Source organism: Macrosteles quadrilineatus, unplaced genomic scaffold, assembly GCF_028750875.1.
Source record: "Macrosteles quadrilineatus isolate MER2022 unplaced genomic scaffold, UCM_ALF_1.0 Scaffold_69__1_contigs__length_625118, whole genome shotgun sequence".
Classification (NCBI taxonomy): Eukaryota; Metazoa; Arthropoda; class Insecta; order Hemiptera; family Cicadellidae; genus Macrosteles; species Macrosteles quadrilineatus.
In genome coordinates this window covers 472,106-486,649 of record NW_026542662.1, presented here as the reverse complement: position 1 = coordinate 486,649, position 14,544 = coordinate 472,106, and the positions used below count along the sequence as shown (strand labels likewise).

The following is a 14,544-nucleotide window of genomic DNA, read 5'->3' as shown; positions in this document are numbered from 1 at the left end:
GGAGCGGACCGCAGCAGGAACCGGTGTATCTCAACGCTCTGTTACCCGGATAAACAGCGAACTAAACGCTTTAAAGGTGAGTGAGGATGATAATAAATCTTTTTTAACACCTCACAAAACAAAAAGGAAGAAAAAGCCGATTACTGGCCTAGACCATTTCGATGAATGTGTGGTTCGTAGGACTGTCTATGAATTTTACATAACAGAAAAAAGACTGCCGACGTCAAAACTGTTGCAGAATTCTCTTAAAGAAAAGTTGAACTTTCAGGGAAGTCAATCAAGTGTTCGGAGGATTTTGAAAAAATTAGGATTTTCCTGGAAAAGGACACAGAATAATCGGAGGATTCTAATTGAAAAATCTGAGATTAGGGAAAAGAGAATAACTTATCTCCAGTCACTCAAGCGATTCAGGTCGGAAGGGAGACCCATCGTGTACATGGATGAAAGTTACGTATGTTCAGATCACGTATCTGGGAAAATGTGGTCGGATGGATCAAATAATGTTTTGCATACGCCCGTGTCCAAAGGAGAAAGACTGATAATAGTTCACGCTGGAGGGGAACAGGGGTTCGTCCCAAACGCTTTCTTTGGCCATGTGGAAGGCAGGCCAAAAATCCGGCGACTACCACGACAACATGAACAACAAAAATTACATGCAATGGGTCATAAATCAACTGATACCAAACTTAAATCCTAACTCTGTATTGGTTATTGACAATGCGAAGTACCACAACAAGCAAATTGATAAGGCCCCGACTTCCAATAGTAAAAAAGAAGAAATGACCAAGTGGCTTTCCGAGCACAACATTTCCTACGATCCAACAATGCTAAAACCTCAACTTTACAAACTCATTCTTCAACACAAACATCGATATGTCAAATATGTCCTGGATGACATCTTGGAAAGGGAAGGCCACAGTGTACTGCGTCTGCCCCCGTATCATCCTGATTTGAACCCAATCGAGATGATATGGGCAGATGTAAAAAACTATGTTGCATCACACAACACGACCTGACACAATTTGATTGTGCGATGTGAAAAAGCTTTGTGAAGAAAAGTTTTCTTCGATATCGCAACAGGATTGGGAATGTAAGTGTAGGCACGTTAAAAATGTGGAAAATGAATACGCCGCCAAAGAGCCAGCCATCGATGAAATAACGGAAAGTTTTATCATTAATGTAGACGACAGCACCAGCGACGACGAGGGAACGAGCGACTCCGATGAATTCAGCGATATGTCTGGGATTGAGGAGTTATGATGGACCAACTCCTGATGGACCCATGGGGTTTGTGGCAGTTTAGTTCTATTAAGTTATTTCTTGTAAGAACATTTATTTGAATAGTTTTTTAATGTATGATTTAAAAGCGCAACCTAAGCACCCATGCTCCCTAGTTACATTAACAACTGTTCATAAAAAGTGTTTAGAAAGTTTAGTTTATTAATTGTTAATGGATGCAGTGCATACAACCATACAACACATCTAGCATTTTGTATGCCGTCTACTGAAGCGCCTTCAAGAGAGCAGTGAGGGCAGTAGACGCAACCCGTATGACGGCAAACAATATTTTTAACCTAGGCTAGTACAGAATTTCTATCTATCGGTCACGCGCCAGCTTAGCTGACGCTAGCTGTACAAGGGTGTACAAGTTTGTACAAGTGTGTACAAGTTTGTACAATTGTGTACAAGTTTGTACAAGGTTGTACAAATGTATACAAGGGTGTACAAAAGTGTACAAGGGTGCACAAGTTTGTACAAGGGTGTACAAGTGTGTACAAGCTTGTACAAGTGTGTACAAGCTTGTACAAGTGTGTACAAGGGTGTACAGGTTTGTACAAGGTTGTACAAGTGTTTACAAGGGTGTACAAGTATGCACAAGAATGTACAAGTTTGTACAAGTGTGTACAAGTTTGTAAAAGGTTGTACAAGTGTATACAAGGGTGCACAAGTGTGTACAAGGGTGTACAATCTTGTACAAGCTTGTACAAGTGTGTACAAGGGTGTACAGGTTTGTACAAGGTTGTACAAGTGTGTACAAGGGTGTACAAATGTGTACAAGGATGTAAAAGTTTGTACAAGTGTGTACAAGTTTGTACAAGGTTGTACAAGTAAGTACAAGTTTGTACAAGAATGTACAAGTGTGTACAAGGTTTTACAATTGTGTAAAAGGTTGTACAAGTGTGTACAAGGTTGTACAAGTGTGTACAAGGTTGTACAAGTGTGTACAAGGTTGTACAAGTGTGTACAAGGTTGTACAAGTGTGTACAAGTTTGTACAAGTGTGTACAAGGTTGTACAAGTGTGTACAAGGTTGTACAAGTGTGTACAAGGTTGTACAAGTGTGTACAAGGTTGTACAAGTGTGTACAAGGGTGCACTAGTGTGTACAAGGGTGTACAATCGTGTACATGCTTGTACAAGTTTTTACAAGGTTGTACAAGTGTGTACAAGGTTGTACAAGTGTGTACAAGGTTGTACAAACGTGTACAAGGTTGTACAAGTGTGTACAAGGTTGTACAAGTGTGTACAAGGTTGTATAAGTGTGTACAAAGGTGTACAAGTGTGTACAAGGTTGTACAAGTGTGTACAAGGTTGTACAAGTGTGTACAAGGTTGTACAAGTGTGTACATGGTTGTACAAGGTTGTACAATTGTGTACAAGGTTGTACAAGTGTGTACAAGGTTGTACAAGTGTGTACAAGGGTGTACAAGTTTGTACAAGTGTGTACAAGTTTGTACAAGTGTGTACAAGTTTGTACAAGGTTGTACCAATGTATACAAGGGTGTACAAAAGTGTACAAGGGTGCACAAGTTTGTACAAGGGTGTACAAGTGTGTACAAGCTTGTACAAGTGTGTACAAGCTTGTACAAGTGTGTACAAGGGTGTACAGGTTTGTACAAGGTTGTAAAAGGTTGTACAAGTGTGTACAAGGTTGTACAAGTGTGTACAAGGTTGTATCATAGTGTACAAGGTTGTACAAGTGTGTACAAAGGTGTACAAGTGTGTACAAGGTTGTACAAGTGTGTACAAAGTTGTACAAGTGTGTACATGGTTGTACAAGGTTGTACAATTGTGTACAAGGTTGTACAAGTGTGTACAAGGGTGCACAAGTTTGTACAAGGGTGTACAAGTGTGTACAAGCTTGTACAAGTGTGTACAAGCTTGTACAAGTGTGTACAAGTGTGTACAAGTTTGTACAAGGTTGTACAAGTGTTTACAAGGGTGTACAAGTATGTACAAGAATGTTCAAGTTTGTACAAGTGTGTGCAAGTTTGTAAAAGGTTGTACAAGTGTGTACAAGGGTGTACAAGTGTGTACAAGGGTGCACAAGTGTGTACAAGGGTGTACAATCGTGTACAAGCTTGTACAAGTGTGTACAAGGGTGTACAGGTTTGTACAAGGTTGTACAAGTGTGTACAAGGGTGTACAAATGTGTACAAGGATGTAAAAGTTTGTACAAGTGTGTACAAGTTTGTACAAGGTTGTACAAGTAAGTACAAGTTTGTACAAGAATGTACAAGTGTGTACAAGGTTTTACAATTGTGTAAAAGGTTGTACAAGTGTGTACAAGGTTGTACAAGTGTGTACAAGGTTGTACAAGTGTGTACAAGCTTGTACAAGTGTGTACAACCTTGTACAAGTGTGTACAAGGTTGTACAAGTGTGTACAAGGTTGTACAAGTGTGTACAAGGTTGTACAAGTGTGTACAAGTTTGTTCAAGTGTGTACAAGTTTGTACAAGGTTGTACAAATGTGTACAAGGGTGTACAAAAGTGTACAAGGGTGCACAAGTTTGTACAAGGGTGTACAAGTGTGTACAAGTTTGTACAAGTGTGTACAAGCTTGTACAAGGGTTTACAGGTTTGTACAAGGTTGTACAAGTGTGTACACGGGTGTACAAGTATGTACAAGAATGTACAAGTTTGTACAAGTGTGTACAAGGGTGTACAAGTATGTACAAGAATGTACAAGTTTGTACAAGTGTGTACAAGGGTGTACAAATGTGTACAAGGATGTAAAAGTTTGTACAAGTGTGTACAAGTTTGTAGTAGGTTGTACAAGGTTGTACAAGTGTGTACAAGGTTGTACAAGTGTGTACAAGGTTGTACAAGTGTGTACAAGGTTGTACAAGTGTGTACAAGGTTGTACAAGTGTGTACAAGGTTGTACAAGTGTGTACAAGGGTTCACAAGTGTGTACAAGGGTGTACAATCGTGTACAAGCTTGTACAATCGTGTACAAGCTTGTACAAGTGTGTACAAGGGTTTACAGGTTTGTACAAGGTTGTACAAGTGTGTACAAGGGTGTACAAATGTGTACAAGGATGTAAAAGTTTATACAAGTGTGTACAAGTTTGTACAAGGTTGTTTAAGTGTGTACAATGTTTTACAATTGTGTACAAGGTTGTACAAGTGTGTACAAGGATGTACAAGTGTGTACAAGGTTGTACAAGTGTGTACAAGTTTGTACAAGTGTGTACAAGTTTGTACAAGGTTGTACAAATGTGTACAAGGGTGTACAAAAGTGTACAAGGTTGCACAAGTTTGTACAAGGGTGTACAAGTGTGTACAAGGGTGTACAGGTTTGTACAAGGTTGTACAAGTGTGTACAAGCTTGAACAAGTGTGTACAAGGTTGTACAAGTGTTAAGAAGGTTGTACAAGTGTGTACAAGGTTGTACAAGTGTTAAGAAGGTTGTACAAGTGTGTACAAGGTTGCACAAGTGTGTACAAGGTTGCACAAGTGTGTACAAGAGTGTACAATCGTGTACAAGCTTGTACAAGTGTGTACAAGGGTGTACAGGTTTGTACAAGGTTGTACAAGTGTGTACAAGGTTTTACAATTGTGTACAAGGTTGTACAAGTGTGTACAAGGTTGTACAAGTGTGTACAAGGTTGTACAAGTGTGTACAAGCTTGTACAAGTGTGTACAAGGTTGTACAAGTGTGTACATGGTTGTTCAAGTGTGTACATGTTTGTACAAGTGTGTTTAAGTTTTTACAAGGTTGTACAAATGTGTACAAGGGTGTACAAAAGTGTACAAGGGTGCACAAGTTTGTACAAGGGTGTACAAGTGTGTACAAGCTTGTACAAGTGTGTACAATGGTGTACAGGTTTGTACTAGGTTGTACAAATGTGTACAAGTATGTACAAGAATGTACAATTTTGTACAAGTGTGTACAAGTTTGTAAAAGGTTGTACAAGTGTGTACAAGGGTGAACAAGTGTGTACAAGGTTGTACAAGTGTGTACAAGCTTGTACAAGTGTGTACAAGCTTGTACAAGTGTGTACAAGGGTGTACAAGTGTGTACAAGGTTGTACAAGTTTTTACAAGGTTGTACAAGTGTGTACAAGGTTGTACAAGTGTGTACAAGGTTGTACAAGTGTGTACAAGGTTGTACAAGGTTGTACAATTGTGTACAAGGTTGTACAAGTGTGTACAAGGTTGTACAAGTGTGTACAAGGTTGTACAAGTGTGTACAAGGGTGTACAAGTTTGTACAAGTGTGTACAAGGTTGTACAAGTGTGTACAAGGGTGTACAAGTTTGTACAAGTGTGTACAAGTTTGTACAATTGTGTACAAGTTTGTACAAGGTTGTACAAATGTATACAAGGGTGCACAAGTGTGTACAAGGGTGTACAATCGTGTACAAGCTTGTACAAGTGTGTACAAGGGTGTACAGGTTTGTACAAGGTTGTACAAGTGTGTACAAGGGTGTACAAATGTGTACAAGGATGTAAAAGTTTGTACAAGTGTGTACAAGTTTGTACAAGGTTGTACAAGTAAGTACAAGTTTGTACAAGAATGTACAAGTGTGTACAAGGTTTTACAATTGTGTAAAAGGTTGTACAAGTGTGTACAAGGTTGTACAAGCGTGTACAAGGTTGTACAAGTGTGTACAAGGTTGTACAAGTGTGTACAAGGTTGTACAAGTGTGTACAAGTTTGTTCAAGTGTGTACAAATTTGTACAAGGTTGTACAAATGTGTACAAGGATGTACAAAAGTGTACAAGGGTGCACAAGTTTGTACAAGGGTGTACAAGTGTGTACAAGCTTGTACAAGTGTGTACAAGCTTGTACAAGGGTTTACAGGTTTGTACAAGGTTGTACAAGTGTGTACAAGGGTGTACAAGTATGTACAAGAATGTACAAGTTTGTACAAGTGTGTACAAGGGTGTACAAGTATGTACAAGAATGTACAAGTTTGTACAAGTGTGTACAAGGATGTACAAATGTGTACAAGGATGTAAAAGTTTGTACAAGTGTGTACAAGTTTGTACAAGGTTGTACAAGGTTGTACAAGTGTGTACAAGGTTGTACAAGTGTGTACAAGGTTGTACAAGTGTGTACAAGGTTGTACAATTGTGTACAAGGTTGTACAAGTGTGTACAAGGGTGCACAAGTGTGTACAAGGGTGTACAATCGTGTACAAGCTTGTACAATCGTGTACATGCTTGTTTCAAGTTTGTACAAGGGTTTACAGGTTTGTACAAGGTTGTACAAGTGTGTACAAGGGTGTACAAGTATGTACAAGAATGTACAAGTTTGTAAAAGTGTGTACAAGGGTGTACAAATGTGTACAAGGATGTAAAAGTTTGTACAAGTATGTACAAGTTTGTACAAGGTTGTACAAGGTTGTACAAGTGTGTACAAGGTTGTACAAGTGTGTACAAGGTTGTACAAGTGTGTACAAGTTTGTACAAGTGTGTACAAGTTTGTACAAGGTTGTACAAATGTGTACAAGGGTGTACAAAAGTGTACAAGGGTGCACAAGTTTGTACAAGGGTGTACAAGTGTGTACAAGGGTGTACAGGTTTGTACAAGGTTGTACAAGTGTTTACAAGGTTGTACAAGTGTGTACAAGGTTGCACAAGTGTGTACAAGAGTGTACAATCGTGTACAAGCTTGTACAAGTGTGTACAAGGGTGTACAGGTTTGTACAAGGTTGTACAAGTGTGTACAAGGTTTTACAATTGTGTACAAGGTTGTACAAGTGTGTACAAGGTTGTACAAGTGTGTACAAGTTTGTACAAGTGTGTACAAGCTTGTACAAGTGTGTACAAGGTTGTACAAGTGTGTACATGGTTGTTCATGTGTGTACATGTTTGTACAAGTGTGTTTAAGTTTGTACAAGGTTGTACAAATGTGTACAAGGGTGTACAAAAGTGTACAAGGGTGCACAAGTTTGTACAAGGGTGTACAAGTGTGTACAAGCTTGTACAAGTGTGTACAAGGGTGTACAGGTTTGTACAAGGTTGTACAAATGTGTACAAGGATGTACAAGTATGTACAAGAATGTACAATTTTGTACAAGTGTGTACAAGTTTGTAAAAGGTTGTACAAGTGTGTACAAGGGTGAACAAGTATGTACAAGGTTGTACAAGTGTGTACAAGCTTGTACAAGTGTGTACAAGGGTGTACAAGTGTGTACAAGGTTGTACAAGTTTTTACAAGGTTGTACAAGTGTGTACAAGGTTGTACAAGTGTGTACAAGGTTGTACAAGTGTGTACAAGGTTGTACAAGTGTGTACAAGGTTGTATAAGTGTGTACAAGGTTGAAAAAGTGTGTACAAGGTTGTACAAGTGTGTACAAGGTTGTACAAGTGTATACACACTTGTACAAACTTTTACATCCTTTACACATTTGTACACCCTTGTACACACTTGTACAAACTTGTACATTCTTGTACATACTTGTACACCCTTGTACACACTTGTACAACCTTGTACAAACCTGTAAACCCTTGTACAAACTTGAAACAAGCATGTACACGATTGTACAAGCTTGTACACGATTGTACACCCTTGTACACACTTGTGCACCCTTGTACACACTTGTACAACCTTGTACACACTTGTACAACCTTGTACACACTTGTACAACCTTGTACACACTTGTACAACCTTGTACACACTTGTACAACCTTGTACAACCTTGTACAAACTTGTACACACTTGTACAAACTTTTACATCCTTGTACACATTTGTACATCCTTGTACACACTTGTACAAACTTGTACATTCTTGTACATACTTGTACACCCTTGTACACACTTGTACAAACTTGTACATTCTTGTACATACTTGTACACCCTTGTACACACTTGTACAACCTTGTACAAACCTGTAAACCCTTGTACAAGCTTGTACACACTTGTACAAGCTTGTACACACTTGTACACCCTTGTACAAACTTGTGCACCCTTGTACACTTTTGTACACCCTTGTACACATTTGTACAACCTTGTACAAACTTGTACACACTTGAACAAACTTGTACACACTTGTACAACCTTGTACACACTTGTACAACCTTGTACACACTTGTACAACCTTTTACACAATTGTAAAACCTTGTACACACTTGTACATTCTTGTACAAACTTGTACTTACTTGTACAACCTTGTACAAACTTGTACACACTTGTACAAACTTTTACATCCTTGTACACATTTGTACACCCTTGTACACACATGTACAACCTTGTACAAACCTGTACACCCTTGTACACACTTGTACAAGCTTGTACACGATTGTACACCCTTGTACACACTTGTGCACCCTTGTATACATTTGTACAACCTTGTACAAACTTGTACACAATTGTACAAACTTGTACACACTTGTACAAACTTGTACACCCTTGTACACACTTGTACAACCTTGTACACACTTGTACAACCTTGTACACACTTGTACAAACTTGTACACCCTTGTACACACTTGTACAACCTTGTACACACTTGTACAACCTTGTACACACTTGTACAACCTTGTACACAATTGTACAACCTTGTACAACCTTGTACACACTTGTACAACCTTGTACACACTTGTACAACCTTGTAAAAACTTGTACAACCTTGTACACACTTGTACACCCTTGTACACACTTGTACAAGCTTGTTCACACTTGTACAAGCTTGTACACACTTGTACAACCTTGTACACACTTGTTCACCCTTGTACACACTTGTACAACCTTTTACAAACTTGTACACACTTGTACAAAATTGTACAATCTTGTACATACTTGTACATCCTTGTACACATTTGTACAACCTAGTACAAACCTGTACACCATTGTACACACTTGTACAAGCTTGTACACACTTGTACACCCTTGTACAAACTTGTGCACCCTTGTACACTTTTGTACACCCTTGTACACATTTGTACAACCTTGTACAAACTTAAACACACTTGTACAAACATGTACACACTTGAACAACCATGTACACACTTGTACAACCTTGTACACACTTGTACAAGCTTGTACACACTTGTACAACCTTGTACACACTTGTACAACCTTGTACACACTTGTACAACCTTGTACACAATTGTAAAAGCTTGTACACACTTGTACAACCTTGTACAAACCTGTACACCCTTGTACACACTTGTACAAGCTTGTACACGATTGTACACTCTTGTACACACTTGTGCAACCTTGTACACACTTGTGCAACCTTGTACACACTTGTACAACCTTGTAAACACTTGTACAACCTTGTACACACTTGTTCAAGCTTGTACACACTTGTACAACCTTGTACAAACCTGTACACCCTTGTACACACTTGTACACCCTTGTACAAACTTGTGCACCCTTGTACACTTTTGTACACCCTTGTACACATTTGTACAACCTTGTACAAACTTGTACACACTTGTACAAACTTGTACACACTTGTACAACCTTGTACACACTTGTACATCCTTGTACACACTTGTACAACCTTGTACACACTTGTACAACCTTGTACACAATTGTAAAACATTGTACACACTTAAACAACCTTGTACAAACTTGTACACACTTGTATAAACTTTTACATCCTTGTACACATTTGTACACCCTTGTACACACTTGTACAACCTTGTACAAACCTGTAAACCCTTGTACACACTTGTACAAGCTTGTACACGATTGTACAAGCTTGTACACGATTGTACACCCTTGTACACACTTGTGAACCCTTGTACACACTTGTACAACCTTGTACACACTTGTACAACCTTGTACACACTTGTACAACCTTGTACACACTTGTACAACCTTGTACAACCTACTACAAACTTGTACATTCTTGTACATACTTGTACAAACTTGTACACACTTGTACAAACTTGTACATTCTTGTACATACTTGTACACCCTTGTACACACTTGTACAACCTTGTACAAACCTGTAAACCCTTGTACAAGCTTGTACACACTTGTACAAACTTGTATACACTTGTACACCCTTGTACAAACTTGTGCACCCTTGTACACTTTTGTACACCCTTGTACACATTTGTACAACCTTGTACAAACTTGTACACACTTGAACAAACTTGTACACACTTGTACAACCTTGTACACACTTGTACAACCTTGTACACACTTGTACAACCTTGTACACACTTGTACAAGCTTGTACACACTTGTACAACCTTGTACACACTTGTACAACCTTGTACACACTTGTACAACCTTTTACACAATTGTAAAACCTTGTACACACTTGTACATTCTTGTACAAACTTGTACTTACTTGTACAACCTTGTACAAACTTGTACACACTTGTACAAACTTTTACATCCTTGTACACATTTGTACACCCTTGTACACACTTGTACAACCTTGTACAAACCTGTACACCCTTGTACACACTTGTACAAGCTTGTACACGATTGTACACCCTTGTACACACTTGTGCACCCTTGTACACACTTGTACACCCTTGTACACACTTGTACAACCTTTTACAAACTTGTACACACTTGTACAAACTTGAACATTCTTGTACATACTTGTACACCCTTGTAAACACTTGTACAACCTTGTACAAACTTGTACACACTTGTACACACTTGTACAAGCTTGTACACACTTGTACAAGCTTGTACACACTTGTACACCCTTTTACAAACTTGTGCACCCTTGTACACACTTGTACAACCTTGTACACAATTGTACAACCTTGTACAACCATGTACACACTTGTACAACTTTGTACACACTTGTACAACCTTGTACACACTTGTACACCTTTGTACACACTTGTACAACCTTGTACACTATGATACAACCTTGTACACACTTGTACAACCTTGTACACACTTGTACAACCTTTTACAAACTTTTACACACTTGTACAAACTTGTACATTCTTTTGTACACCCTTGTAAACACTGGTACAACCTTGTACAAACCTGTACACCCTTGTACACACTTGTACAAGCTTGTACACACTTGTACAAGCTTGTACACACTTGTACAAGCTTGTACACACTTGTACAAGCTTGTACACACTTGTACACCCTTGTACAAACTTGTGCACCCTTGTACACTTTTGTACACCCTTGTATACATTGGTACAACCTTGTACAAACTTGTACACACTTGTACAAACTTGTACACACTTGTACAAACTTGTACACCCTTGTACACACTTGTACAACCTTGTACACACTTGTACAACCTTGTACACGCTTGTACAACCTTGTACACGTTTGTACAACCTTGTACACACTTGTACAACCTTGTACACACTTGTACAACCTTGTAAAAACTTGTACAAGCATGTACACGATTGTACACCCTTGTACACACTTGTACACCCTTGTACACACTTGTGCACCCTTGTACACACTTGTACAACCTTGTACACACTTGTACAACCTTGTACACACTTGTACAACTTTGTACACACTTGTACAACCTTGTACACACTTGTACAAACTTGTACACACTTGTACAACCTTGTACACACTTGAACAACCTTGTACACACTTGTACAACCTTGTACACACTTGTACAAACTTTTACACAATTGTAAAACCTTGTACACACTTGTACATTCTTGTACAAACTTGTACTTACTTGTACAACCTTGTACAAACTTGTACACACTTGTACAAACTTTTACATCCTTGTACACATTTGTACACCCTTGTACACACTTGTAAAACCTTGTACAAACCTGTACACCCTTGTACACACTTGTACAAGCTTGTACAAGATTGTACACCCTTGTACACACTTGTGCACCCTTGTACACACTTGTACACCCTTGTATACACTTGTACAACCTTTTACAAACTTGTACACACTTGTACAAACTTGTACATTCTTGTGCATACTTGTACACCCTTGTAAACACTTGTACAACCTTGTACAAACCTGTACACCCTTGTACACACTTGTACAAGCTTGTACACACTTGTACAAGCTTGTACACACTTGTACAACTTTGTACACACTTGTACAACCTTGTACACACTTGTACACCTTTGTACACACTTGTTCAACCTTGTACACACTTGTACAACCTTGTACACACTTGTACAACCTTGTACACAATTGTACAACCTTGTACAACCTTGTACACACTTGTACAACCTTGTACACACTTGTACAACCTTGTACACACTTGTACAACCTTGTACACACTTGTACACCTTTGTACACACTTGTTCAACCTTGTACACACTTGTACAACCTTTTACACACTTGTACAACCTTGTACACACTTGTACAACCTTGTACACACTTGTACACACTTGTACAAACTTGTACATTCTTGTACATACTTGTACTCCCTTGTAAACACTTGTACAACCTTGTACAAACCTGTACACCCTTGTACACACTTGTACAAGCTTGTACACACTTCTACAAGCTTGTACACACTTCTACAAGCTTGTACACACTTCTACAAGCTTGTACACACTTGTACACCCTTGTACAAACTTGTGCACCCTTGTACACTTTTGTACACCCTTGTATACATTTGTACAACCTTGTACAAACTTGAAGACACTTGTACAAACTTGTACACACTTGTACAAACTTGTACACCCTTGTACACACTTGTACAACCTTGTACACACTTGTACAACCTTGTACACACTTGTGTCTAAGATGTCTTTTTATTTAGAGGGATGTCTTGTTTTTTAGAGGGTTGTCTTGTTTTTTAGAGGGTTTTCTTGTAATTTAGATGGGATGTCTTGTTATTTAGAGGGATGTCTTAATATTTAGCGGAATGTCTTGTTTATTAGAGGGATGTCTTGCTATTTAGAGGGATGTCTTTTTATTTGGAGGGATGTCTTGTTATTTAGAGGGATGTCTTAATATTTAGAGGGATGTCTTGTTATTTATAGGAATGTCTTGTTATTTAAAAGGGATGTCTTGTTATTTAGAGGGATGTCTTGTTATTTAGTGGGATGTCTTGTTATTTAGAGGGATGTCTTGTTATTTAGAGAGATGTCTTGTTATTTAAAGGGATGTCTTAATATTTAGAGGGATGTCTTGTTATTTAGAGGGATGTCTTAATATTTAGAGGGATGTCTTGTTATTTGAAGGGATGTCTTAATATTTAGAGGGATGTCTTGTTATTTAGAGGGATGTCTTGTTATTTAGAGGGATGTCTTGTTTTTTAAAGGGTTGTCTTGTTATTTGGAGGGATGTCTTAATATTTAGAGTGATGTCTTGTTATTTAGAGGGATGTCTTGTTATTTAGAGGGATGTCTTGTTTTTTAGAGGGTTGTCTTGTTATTTGGAGGGATGTCTTGTTTTTTAGAGGGTTGTCTTGTAATTTAGATGGGATGTCTTGTTATTTAGAGAGATGTCTTGTTATTTACAGGTATGTCTTGTTATTTAGAGGGATGTCTTAATATTTAGAGGAATGTCTTGTTATATAGATGGATGTCTTGTTATTTAGAGGGATGTCTTGATATTTAGAGGGATGTCTTGTTTTTTAGAGAGATGTCTTGTTATTTAAAGGGTTTTTTTGTTTTTTAGAGGGTTGTCTTGTTATTTGGAGGGATGTCTTGTTATTTAGATTGATGTCTTAATATTTAGAGGGATGTCTTGTTTTTTAGAGGGATGTCTTGTTATTTAGAGGGATGTCTTGTTATTTAGAGGGATGTCTTGTTATTTAGAGGGATGTCTTGTTATTTGAAGGGATGTCTTAATATTTAGAGAGATGTCTTGTTATTTAGAGGGATGTCTTGTTATTTAGAGGGATGTCTTGTTATTTAGAGGGATGTCTTCATATTTGGAGGGATGTCTTGTAATTTAGAGGGATGTCTTGTTATTTGGAGGGATGCTTGTTATTAGGAGGGATGTCTTATAATTTAGAGGGATGTTTCGTTATTTGGAGGTATGTCTTGTTATTTAGAGGGATGTCTTGTTATTTAGAGGGATGTCTTGGTATTTGGAGGGATGTCTAGTTATTTAGAGGGATGTATTTTTATTTAGAGGGATGTCTTGTTATTTAGAGGGATGTCTTGTTATTTAGAGGGATGTCTTGTTATTTGAAGGGATGTCTTAATATTTAGAGGGATGTCTTGCTTTAATGAGGGATTTCTTGTTATTTGGAGGGATGTCTTGTTATTTAGAGGGATGTCTTGTTATTTAGAGGAATGTCTTGTTATTTAAAAGGGATGTCTTGTTATTTAGAGGGATGTCTTGTTTTTTAGTGAGATGTCTTGTTATTTAGAGGGATGTCTTGTTATTTAGAGAGATGTCTTGTTATTTAAAGGGATGTCTT

General features: G+C 38.2%; 1 protein-coding gene across 1 annotated transcript; it reads left to right on the top strand.

Annotated features, from left to right (window-relative positions):
* Positions 1 to 593: 593 nt before the first annotated feature.
* On the top strand, positions 594 to 1,016 carry LOC128981973 (uncharacterized). The gene has a single exon (XM_054400996.1). It carries the CDS (start codon positions 594 to 596, stop codon positions 1,014 to 1,016), a length of 423 nt encoding a protein of 140 aa, XP_054256971.1.
* The last annotated feature ends 13,528 nt before the right edge of the window (positions 1,017 to 14,544 follow it).

Bases quoted from the DNA above. Each gene is read 5' to 3' on its own strand.
- LOC128981973 (XM_054400996.1), top strand. From the start codon at position 594: ATGTGGAAGGCAGGCCAAAAATCCGGCGACTACCACGACAACATGAAC.